Here is a 12,622-nt window from a genome sequence, read left to right on the forward strand (position 1 = left end):
TTCTCTGCATCTTCTTTTGTCTGTTTTCTTACACCATATCTCTCTCTCTCTCTCTCTCTCTCTCTCTCTCTCTCTCTCTCTCTCACACACACACTTTCTCTCTCTCTTTCTCTCTTTCTCTCTCTCTCTCTCTCTTTCTGACTATACCCTCATGCTGCATCATCCAGGATGACACGTGCTCTCTGTTTATTACTGAGGAGGGAGGGAGGGAGTGAGTGAGCGAGCTAGGGAGGGAGAGAGAAAGGGAGGGAGGGAGAGAGGGATGAACCGAGAAAGAGCGGTTTCAGATAGCATATCCCTCATACACTAGACAGCATCTCTCCAAAATCCACACTCATACACACACTCGCAGTGAAGGAGGAGAGAGAGAGAGAGAAGAAAGGAAGGAAGGAAGGAAGGAAGGGAACACTCTGAAATTCATCCTTCAGCAGCAGCAGCAGCTAACTCACAGCCTTCAGGTAAGTCAGATTTAAACTCACTTCTTTACTTTTCACGTCTCTTTTGTGTGTGTGTATCTATATTGTGTTTTATATTTTGCAGAAGAAATGTACTGATGTTCCTTTAGCTGAGCAGTGAAGTGTGTGTTATTTGTGTGTGTGTGTGTGTGTAATGCTGTGCTGTAAGGCTCTCTGTTGGTGTGTGTACAGTGGCCAGCAGATAAAATGCATTGTTATATGTGGTCAGTGTGCTGTTTAACAAAATGTGAGTTGGCAAACGACACATATTGTTGCATGTGTGATTTCAGTGTTTTATTTTAGAATTTTAGAATGTAATTGCTAATATATTGTTTTTGTTTTCCATTATATGAAGTTTTAGACGTGTGCGTGTGTGTATATATACTGTATATATGGATTAAAGGTATTACCCACGCCCTTACCCACTCATGTTTACCACCAAGACTACACCATGCTATGCCATGCAGTGCTACATCTCAGCAACCTCTGCATTGGCAGGTGGCTGTAGGTCGTCAGGTTGAATTTATTGACCTGCAAGAGAACTGCGGCAGGCCACAGCGTGGGCTTTGCCTATATGCCTTTGCCAAATCTGCCTGCAAAGGGGCTACACCGGAAACCTGCAAAAAACCTTTAAAAAACTCCAAACCTCCAATCCTCCAAGGCTTTGTAGGCTTTGAAAGCTCTCACGCCAGTACTTTTAACAGGTGTCTTTGGCACTCCTTCAGATTAACAGCCTCTGCTCGTGTCTGTGCTCCATAAATATATTTTTAGAGGCTCTGTAATAATAACTGATAAGGACGGCTGTACCCTGTACTGTTCCATTCTCTCGCTACCTAATCGCTAGTGGCACTTCATATAGTATTTGAGGCTGTAGGGGGGCAGCTGGGAGCGGGCCAGCTTGCAGTTCGTGGAACTTTCCACTTCGCGCTTTCCGCTGATGTTGTTGTGGTTGGAAGTTGGGCTTGTATTAATCACACCGTCACTTTCAATTGGTTGGAGCTCTGGGAAATTGGATTTCTAAAACAGGCGGCCCCTCCCCGTGCTCGCATGCCCGCCCACCCACTGTGAAATATGGGTGAGGAAACAATAACAAAACTGCAGTGACCAGGCCAGCAGCATCTGCACCACCAAAACAGCACTGCAGCGAGGGCTAGGTTGTGCTTGGTTTCCTAGATTTTGATTGACTCCGAGTGACTTTCAGCGAGCACCTTTAATAGGTTAGGTGTTGGACACATTTAATGCTTTGGATGATATCTATTTATTGATATCAATGAATGTCAACGAGAATGTGGGCCCAAAAAAAAAAAGAAAAGAAAAAGAAAAGAAAGTTGTGTGTAGAATTGTATGTCTTGTATGTTTGCAATGCAATTAACAAAATCTACAATTTTCAAATGCAATAAAACACTATACACTCTAAAAAAAAAGAGGTATGATATAAGTACTTTTTTGTACTTTTCATAATTGTACCCTCAAAGGTACAATATTGTTCTTTACAGGGTCACATTTGTTCCCTCTGAAGTACAAAGTAATTTTTAACAGCAATAAGTACAAATTTGTACCATTTAACCAACCAAAAGGTACATTCAGTATTCTGCATCACTGTACTAATAAACAATAAATATTTTAATTGCACATTTTTTATTTGAAAGCCAGACAATTTTGGATCATCAAGTTTTTGAGCCATATTTAGTTGATGACAATGTTTATAATTTGTATAATCTTTACTGGCACAAAAACCATGGGTACAAAAAAGGACTTTCACTGAAAGGTACTTTTTTGTACCTCAATATAAGGTACAGCCCCAGCGACAAGCTTTGTACCCTTTTAAGTACAAATCTGTACTTACTTTTCTTAGTGTGTATGGAGAAATGTATTGAGACACACATCTTAATCACTAAATTTAAATGTTTCATTCAGTCCTATTGCCAAAGGTGTATAAGGGGGTGGTATAGTAAAAGAATATGTTGAGTGTGCCACTGTCATAGGAAACAAAATAATCCAGTTTTTAAGAAATTTCTTCCATGTATTCTTTCCTTCCTTGATCAACTGTAATGTAAGTGTTTAGGAAACACAGCAACGCCACATCCATGAAGTGGAAGACCAAGAAAAGTTACATAGTAACTACATAGGCACATAGTGCCAAAAAGTCAATAGTCAAAAACCTCATAGTTCCAAACCTTCTGTTAGAGCAGCAAAGGCGGGAGCGACTCCACACTAACGTAAACAGAGATACGTTAAAAGCAGATGTTGATATAAAAGTTCTTGAAGTTGTAAGGCTTAGGTGTCCCAATACTTTTTCCCATGAAGAGTGTATATACAGATAAGTAACGTATCTAAACATCCTAAGTGTTTAAATTAAATGCATCCTGATTCGTTCATTGGACCAGCCCACCATATTATCACACTAAATATGCTAATAAGGTTTTTTCTCTTGTGTGTACACATTTCACATGTTACCAAGGACAATGTTTTGCAGTATATATATATATATATATATATATATATATATATATATATATATATATATAGTTTTTAAATCTGCTCTTAGTTTGGTTTATATCTCTGTAAACAAGTCAGACAGGCTGACCTCCCACACTGTCATACCGACGATGTCCAGCAAGCTTTTATTTTAACTACATTCAGTCTGCCCACACTACCAGTCTGGATCCTTTTCTGTGTCGGCACATCGCCTGGCAGTTTAGCTCGTCCTCAATCCTCAAATGACTCTGGTGTGTTGGTCCCGGAGATGGATCTGCATCAGACACGATGTCCTAATTTTGTTCAGGACGCAGTAGAATGAATTGACATTAACATGAACAGTTCTGCAATGAATATTGATACGACTGTCGAGATACTGTAGCTGCCTGCCATCTCCAGCTAGATATCTCTCTGGCTGCGATTGCTCGGATGCAGCTCCCACTCCGGGTTACATAACAATGCAACAGACGACGTCTTGCCAACTTTTTTTCCTTTTTTTTGCCTCAGAGTGATAAATCTCATGGACTAGAATCCTCCCTGTGAGATCTGGACTGTAGAAAGTCAGACTAATCTTGTCAGCTCATGTATACTTTAGCATCACTGCAGCTTTGCCTTTTGCCTTTTTCTTCCCTCAGCAGACGACTGTGAAGATACTGTTTCAGAGGATGAGATGTTCAGAGATGTTGTTGCTTGTTTTTTGCATCCCTGGTTCAACCCCTCACGTGTAGAAATGTTATAGAAACCATATGAAATGCTGTTTCTGTGTATCCTCCTCAGTGCAAACCTCAACGGCTCTTGTTTTGTACTGCTAGATGGGGCCCGGATTGTTCTGGAACTTTCCCTCCAAGACTAGCTGCACGGTTTCGCAGACCCTGCTGCAGACAATGTACGTAGTTCTGTTTGCAACCGTAGCTCGTAGCTTTTTTTCTTTTTCCAATCGTCTCTGGCATCCAGTCCATCACTTCATCTTTCTTTTGTTCGTCTTTTTTTCTCGTGCGTTCCATCTGCCAAACAGTAATGTAATGTCTTCGCCCACTCCATGGCCACACCTTGAGTTGTCGACCAATCATGGATCAGTGTTGCATGCAAGCAACCAGTCATGACATAGCATTGAACCATTTTCATGCCCTGTAGCTACACTGTAGAGATTAGACTATCTGTAGATTATCTGATGTGCCATTACTTTCTGGCCAGGCAATGCTTGAGTTTTAATAGAATTTAGAAAGAATAGAAAGTCCAGGTTGAAAGGTAAAGATTTGACTGGATCAAATCCATATCGGGATTTGAAGGAATGACCAACACACTCCACTCTGCTGGAACAACACCCAACTCAGTGGTGGAGTTGTTCTATTGGCAGCGGAACAAAGTGCATTAGCCTTTGCTGTCTTGCTGACGATGCACTTGCTTGCAGATTTCAGATTCATATCCAAAGCATTAGTGTTGGATTGGATTAAGAAGAAGATGCTGCACTCATTGGCTGACACTTTTTCAGAAAGTGCCATAACCTGTGCCTATCAGATACAGCTAGAATGGGTCCTTTATCTTGACAGCAGAGGAGTAATTTTATCTATGGAGGAAAGGATATGAGATGCACTGGCTCTTCCTGAAGAGTCCTCTTTTATTCTGGGTTATATTAAAAGTGATAAAGATCTTCGATTTACAGAGAACTGTATCCCTTTCTGACATCTTGCACAATGTAGATAGAGACACAAAGTGCTGCGAAAGAAAGAGCGATCTTCAAACAACTGCCTTTTAACTGCAGTCCATTCATCAAAGGTAGAGAACAGCATCCATCTTCCGCACTGCCCACTGCACAGACTTAAAAAAAAAAAAAAACAAGCTCTGGATCTTTTTTATAGCACTCCAAAAATGTAACTCTACACATTACAAAGCAAAGAGTAGGATCTTAAAAAAAAGGTTTGGGTGCATAAGTGTTAAAGGTTCCTCCTGATTTGGCATTCGTAGGCGAGTCCTGTTGAGAGCCACACACTGCCTCACCGTCTGCTGGCCTGGCACAGTCCAGCGGCCCCGGGCCGTTCGTGGCAGGAATCTAGTTGTGGGCCTGGAAGGGCAGCGGATTCCTCTGGAGGCACAGGACGTCTCTGACGCCAGGCCATGAGGGCCAGATAGCCCCAGTAAGCCCACAAGCCACCACCCAGTCAGTACCCCACCGGAGGTGTGAAGTGAGTTGTCTCAGATGTGCAATAGCCCCCTTGAGGTCATGGGATTTATGTTTTTAATCAGCAACTCTGGCACTAAAAGTACTCTTCTATTCCCCACCTCATGCTAATGTAGAATCAGTTGCTCATGTGCAATTTCTGAATTGAGCACATGGACAGACAAGCAAAAAAAAAAAAGATCAAATCTTATCAAATCTTGTAGTGATAAGGCTCTTTGATTTTTCTGATATGGACAACCTGGATGGAACCATAGAACTGAGGAGTTAAAGTGGAAATCAGATATACACACATAATACACACAGATAAATTCACAGCATTAAAAAATTGTAAAAATATGCTATCTCAAAACTGTGAATTTGTTTCTTTTAGTATCTGTACTTTCTACAAATCCTGCAATATTTCTGCTGCTCACGATGCGTGTGCAGATAGTGTTCACTAACTGGCTGGTGTGGAAATGTCCAAAAGAATAGCTTCCAAAAGGTAGTAGGCAAAGGTATTGAAAAACAAACAAACAAAAAAAAAAAACAGTCTTAATTGCAAGATTCAGGACACAGCAGTAACCATTTGGTATATTAGAGTAACTGTACCAAAATGTCCAAAATATATTTATGTAAAGAGGAACAGCAGCATATTGTTGTGAGCAGTTGCAGGTAAATTTATTCCAATTCTTTATGTTGAATGGTATACACCGAGTCTACTTCAACTGCTACTAGTATAGAGAAACTGTTAAACCAAACTACAGATGTACAGTTGCATTAAAAAAAAGGAAAATTGGACTGGTGGAATGGAATGGAATGGGGTGAATTTGAACATGTCAGAACTGTTGTCAAATAGCCTACCTCCATTCACCCCAGAGTTTTAAAATACAGCGCTTTTAACCAGTGCTCTCAACAGGTTTACAATGCCATTAACAAGCTCAAAGTAGCTCCACACTTTATTGCAAGAATTCTGAGGGGCCTGACTTTTAAAACAAAGTATTGAGAGCTTTGAAAGTGCACAGATAGTTTATTTAAAACTCTGTTTGTACACACACAGTACCTTCAGGTAGTTCTCTAAGAGCCGCCATCTTGAAATTAAGTCTTGATAAGTTGATTGACAAGCACAAGTGAATAGGTAGGATAGGAGAACAGATTGCAGCATTAATTCTGTGGAAATGCTCGCAATATTGCAATCTTTGGCTTTGGGCTATTTGACGAAATTTCGTACTGGTTAAAATTTTTCATCACACCCTCAGTCCATTTCACAGCAGATTTCTCCTTTAAGGATTTAAGGGCATTATTAAAAGGATTTTTGCTTGTAGAATAGATTTGCTGCAATCCGACAATTTAAATGAAATTTTCAAATTGCATTTTTAGTTATAATTATAAAAAAAAAACTTTTATTGTTTTATTGCAGTTTATGGCATGTTTTGCAGCAGTTTCAGAAAAAATGAAAACACAAGCAAAAACCAAAAATCGCCAGTACGCCTTATAATCTGGTGCACCTTATGTAGGAATTCTACCAGTCAGTTTGTAAGAAGCAGTGAAGCCACACCACTGAAGTACAAAGTTGTAAAGGAGTTTCAGTGAACTTTCTCCAGCACTAAGGCTGGAGCAGTATTAGCATTAGCCGCTAACCGCAGTGCTAGCTCTTTATTCATTCAGAGGTGAGTATATCGGACTGCAGTCTGTGTGTTTACCGTGTTAAAAGAGGCTACGTGGGATGATTTGCTAGCTGATAGCAATCTGGGTTACAGGAACACTTAGGATTCCTCAGTGTAATACTGTCGGGTGACGTATACTAGCGCTAAGCACTGTTAATCACGGCTAGCGCTGCTGATAACCACACAAAAATACTGGAAATCTAAGCTTACTGTAAATAAACGGAAGCATATTTTTAGGAGAGAAATCTGTGTAGATTAACATACAGCACTTTTTGGTCTTTGAAAGAAAATTTAAAGTGGCAACCTTTATCTTCCATCCAAACAGAATAGCATCACAATCTGACTCTTCCCTCCTTCTGACATTTATTGATGATGAAATATGTGTGCAAGCAGGCTGCCTGTGCATCCTGGAAGACTTTTGAGGTTTGAGAACAAGAACAACTGTATCTATTTAGTTGTAAAAAATATATCTTATGAGTTAGGAGCACTGTTCTATGCAATATTACAGCTTTAAACATTTGCAAATTCCACTTTCATTATTTTTTCCATTGTTCATTTCAGAGCAATTGCTGGCCTGGCCTTGTTATCCAATGATTTAGCAAAACAAAGACCATTCCCTGGTGCGGTATTCAGGCATCCATGTATATTTAAAACGACGAACACAGTATGATGTAAAACCTCTTGGCTACCATCCCTCTCCTCTAGTGTTTATTTGAGCTTGACAACAAGTCGAGCACCTAGAAACGTGAACATTCTTACGGCATGGGTCTGCAGTATGTGGACAGACTGTCTGTGCTTGTTTGTGGTTGTTGATCTGTGTTGATTTGTGCACTAGCTCCGGTCGGCTCATTCTCTCGCCCATGTCTCTTTTTGTATCCATCACTGAGTTTAAACTTCAGTAGAGTCTCTGTGGAAAAGCAGAGTTGTTCATTGGCTTCTGAATGCTGCCTGAATGCTGCATGTAATTCTGTAGTAATGTAGTGAAGACGCATGGAAAAAGGTACCGAATCTGTGTCATATAGTCGCTTTTATTGTACCTCAATTTTTGCCTTTGCTTGTGGATATAATGTGAATATGGCTGTTATTTATATTGTGTCAAACTTTCATGATGAAATGATGAGTTCTAGCTACAGACTTTTAGGGTGGTTTCCCACCTGTAGTTTATTTTCTTGGTTCAAATCAGTTAAGAAGTTGGTTTTCCCCCTTGGTTTGGTTTCAAGCTAGAAAAACTACAAATGCATCAAAATGCATCACAATAAAATACGCAAGTACCCGGTCTCTGCTAACTGGTCAGAGCTGTCTGGGGCGGAGCAAGAAGATAAACACAGCAAGAAGGTCCTGTGTTCCAAACCAGCATGTATATGTGTGCAGTGTTAAGATGTTTTAACTCTAAACATGAAAAATTGCAATGCATTGTCCATTGAGAGTTCTAATATACACTCTTACCCTGCGTGTAAACGAGAACACGACGAGTCGCTCGTGTCACCCCGCGTTTCGCTTGTGGGCGTGTCAAAGCTTAACTTGTGCATGTATCTTCCGACAGCTGTATGACAGCTTCCGACAAGAAAAAAAGACACAAAAAATTGTATTGCTTCAGCGGCCCTTAAAAATATTTATTAAATGTGTTTTTGTATTAAATATGTATTTGTTAACTAAATTAAGATCACTAAAATGGTTCAAAATAAATATATTTTAATATGTAAAAAATATATATATATAATAAATATAATATAATATATATAATAAAATATATTTATAAAATATAATATATGTAATAAAAAAATATATATATAGCATTCACCATTCATTTGTATACATTTTGGAGGGAAAATATGGTATGAATATGAGGAATCGCTTGGCCACGTTATTCTGCAGCTATGACTGGAACTTTACCTGCGCAGGAAATGCTGCCGTTTCTGCAGATCGACGTAGGTCCACCCCATGGTAGGAACGAAATGCGAAAGGAACCAAAAGTTCAGAGAGCAGAAGCTTGAGGACCTCGGACCGCCTTGTATGTGATAGGTAAAAAAAAAGCTAGAAGCCAATCGAGTTAGAATGTAGCTTCACCATAATTAATTAGCAAAAATTTCAACTCCGTGTTGCTCTGCCGTAAATCGCGCCCTGCCTTAGGAAATGAATGGGGACAGAGCTGATAGGGTGTTTTGACCAGCAGTCATCAGGTGCCTGAGCTGCCCTCTAGTGAAAGCCTCCAGTAACACATCTAGCACAGTGGCAAGTATGTGAATAGTTACGTACACAACACTGCTGGATGTCTAGGTAAATGCATGGACTAACAGCAAGTACAGTACTAGTCAAAAGTTTGGACACACCTTCTTATTCCATGTTTTTTTTTCCTACATTGTAAATTAATACTGAGGTCATCCGAACTATAAAGGTAGAAACGTGTGACTCTACCTCATAAAGAAAATGCCTTGATGTGCAAATCCATCATCTAAGCAAGAGGTGCTACTTTAAAGAACCTAAAATATAATTCATAAAACATATTCTGGTTTGTTTACCACTTTTCTGTTTACTACATAATTCCATATTAAGTGTGTTGTTACACTTTGAGAGCTTTGACAGTATTACAATGTATTGTAATATATATTCAAAAGTAAACCCTTTATTGTGATACTTATCATAAGGCTGTGTATTGGCCAAGTTTCTGCCAATACAAATCCCTAGGAACTCTGGCCTAAAAAAACACAGTAGCAAAGAGGCCAAACATCCATTCCAGCTCTTCGGGGGAGTGTCCTATAATGGCTCATCCAGAATCAATTTAGATTAGCTGTTCTTTCTCTGTGAAATGCTGCTGGATTTGGTTCCTACTTGTCAATCATTTATTGGGAGGGTCTGTGGAACCTCAATTAAAGGATTTGGCTCGTTGGAGTTGGCCTCACATGGGGACGACTGTTTTGGACCCTCCTCCATCGTTCTGATTGGCTGGGCGATTACCGACTCATTCACTCACTTAGGCTACTTAAGCATTTGGAACCGGGGCAGTTGTCGTTGTGGTGTGAGCATGATGAGGTGAGTGACCTTTGGTTGTGGCAGGCTAGCATATAAACGAGCTGTATCTCATTACACTGCAGTGCTCTTCTCCTCTCCACCTGGTCTGGTTCCTGTCCTCCTGGCTCTGTCCTCATCAACATGCTCCATATCGTTAGGACAGGGCTTAAATAATGAATGTGGTCCCTGTGCGCCTTTCGATTGTGCCGGGATGAAGATAAGTTTCAGTGCTCTGTGCAGTTTCCTCCTGTTCTGCTCCAATTCTCATTAGCATTAGCATTGATAGGGCTAATTAAAACCGCAGACTACAGTTAATTACATTATGGCGAGCAAGTTCAACAACAAACAGAGCTGGGCGGCTGACAGGGACGGGCTGTTTTGGCCCGTTATTGGGTTTGTTTTGACTGGAGGACAGTCAATATTTTGACTCGGAAGATTTGTTGCCAAGGTATTAAACCAACTGTTGATGCTCCTGATGCTAGTGTGGGACTGTTAGCATGCGGCTATTAGTTATTAGCATGTCCGCTCTCCCATGCATGGCACTGCAAAAGATGTTGTTGTTTTTGTATTCACTCTGACACACATGGAAAAGACCCAGTTTCCAGCTATTGATCTGGAATTGGTGTTTGGGGTCAGAAACACTCCCCACATCCACAGTTATATTGATTTTGTGTCTAACAGAACACGACAGGCTCCATGCCTCTAATCTCTTCAACACACACACATAATGAGCCCCCTGTCTGACTTCCATTAGCCCTTAATCCAGTGACCATTTGACCAGATTGGTCACAGTATAAACCAGTAGGGTGTTGGAATTGTATATGTTTATACTTCTCATCCAATCCCAATCAGATTCAATGATGAGAAGTCAGAATGAAAACAAGCTGAAATGAAACAGGAGTAATAAGACTATTATTTTTTTTATTTAAGGAGTACAAAGTTCAGATAAGTATGTGAAAATGTAAAGAGTAGAAGTTAAATAATTACTTCAACCAACATTTCTATTTAAATAAGGCAACAAAGTATTTGTACTTTATTACTTGACACCTCTGCCTACACACCAGATCTTTGACTAATGATTCATTACCAAGGTATTAAACCAACTGTTGATGCTTCTGACAGCATGAGACTGTTATTAGAATGTTTACTGTCACATACAATACACACCACTATACTGGGGTTTTTATCATTTCCTCAGACACACATAGACCATAGACTAGGGCTCACGATAATCATGCTATTGACTTATTATACACTAAATGAACATGATGTTAATCATGATCACAATTCTGTTTCAAAGCAAGTCAAAACTGCATTTAGCAGTGTAGGAAAGTTCTGGACGTGCTGTGTCTGCACAAAATTCAGAAACTACTGCATGTGGTCGGTCAGAAATGTACCCTAACTCACCACTAGGTCACCAAAACTGTAGTTGAATGTGTGAATGAGCCTCATGGGGAAGCAGAGTAAAGAGTCCTCAAGGATTCAAGGGGATTTTATTGTCATTCGCATCACATGTGGTACATGAGGTGGAACAAAATTGTGATCTCACGATCCAGTTTACACCCAAAAGCTGTTGATAATAGATATATAGATAAAATAAGATAACAAAATAAAAGAATACAATAAAAATAGAATGTAACAAAATAGATAAAGATAAATACACAAGAAAATTAAAATAAATAGGGAGAGTAAACAGGTAGCACCAACATGAAGTCCAGAGTGCAAGTTTTGCTATAGCAGCATGAGATTGGAATTAAGAGCAGTACAAGGAAAAAAAAAAAAAAAAAAAAAAAAATATATATATATATATATATATATATATATATATATATATATATATATATATATATATATATATATATATATATAAATAAAATACAAGACCATTACTCTAGCAAACAGCTTTATCAACACAATGTGTGACTGGTTTTTGTATGGTCAAAATGATCCAGTCTGTGACTCCAGGTTAGACTTAAAATGCTCTAATTTTCGCAAAAATAGTAAGTGCACCTTTTAATCCATGGTGCCCAGTGATGGTATAGTTACTTTGAAAAAGTAATCCGATTACTGATTACTGATTACTCCTTTAAAAAGTAACTTAGTTACTTTATGGATTACTTGATTTTAAAAGTAACTAAGTTACTTTACAAGTTACTTTATTAGTTACTTTCAGCAGCTGCAGACACCACCTCCCGCCACCTTAACATAAACATTATAACCAGTTTTGCCAATATTCCATTTATTGGAAAATGCATTTTTAACAGCAACAATTTAACTCTATTAAGTTGAACTATTTCCTAAAAAAATATGTTTTTTTTTATAAAAATAAAAAATTGTACTTAACATAAATATTTTTTTTTTATAAAAAATAAAATATGGTCTTTCTTGATTTTACTAAACATAAATACCTGACATATTTAACACTGTAAAACTGAACATTGAACTTGTTGTTCTCTGCAGGGCAGCAATGAGTGGTTTTATAAAACAGAACCGTGTATATGGTCTAGACCAGGGATCACATATTTGCAGACTGGGGTCCGGGTCCGGACCCAGACGTTGTCCAATACGGACCCATACCGGACCCAACTACTGAGAAGGATTTAATTCTGACAGTGTTCATTTAAAGCACCGGAACTTTTCTTGTCTTTACGGTGTGTGCGCTCTGCGCCACAGTGAACTTCCAATCACGTGTGGTGTAAAATCTTTAAACGCCTTTGAGATAGGGAGCCTGAAAACTGGCGAAAAACGAAAACGGGCGGAAACTAAAGCGCGAGAGAGAGAGACAGGGGAGAAAGCGAGACGCGTGTGATTGGGGAAGAGCGGAGGGGGAATGGGTAAGGGAGCAGTGTGTGTGTGGG

The 12,622-nt window shown here is 39.3% G+C and overlaps 1 protein-coding gene across 4 annotated transcripts in view; it reads left to right on the plus strand.

Annotated features, from left to right (window-relative positions):
* The first annotated feature begins 252 nt into the window (after positions 1–252).
* The window catches only part of ndrg4 (NDRG family member 4), a 67,180-nt gene continuing 54,810 nt past the window's right edge, over positions 253–12,622 (plus strand). Inside the window, exons 1-2 of one of the 4 annotated variants that reach the window (XM_022683884.2) lie at positions 253–458; positions 3,746–3,819. In XM_022683884.2, the coding sequence (XP_022539605.1) occupies positions 3,746–3,819 (74 nt within the window). In that variant the 5' untranslated portion in view covers positions 253–458. The remainder of the gene's footprint in view (positions 459–3,745; positions 3,820–12,622) is intronic. The other 3 variants (XM_022683887.2, XM_022683885.2, XM_022683886.2) reach the window with 3 other exon arrangements.

Source organism: Astyanax mexicanus, chromosome 10 (assembly GCF_023375975.1).
Source record: "Astyanax mexicanus isolate ESR-SI-001 chromosome 10, AstMex3_surface, whole genome shotgun sequence".
NCBI lineage: Eukaryota > Metazoa > Chordata > Actinopteri > Characiformes > Acestrorhamphidae > Astyanax > Astyanax mexicanus.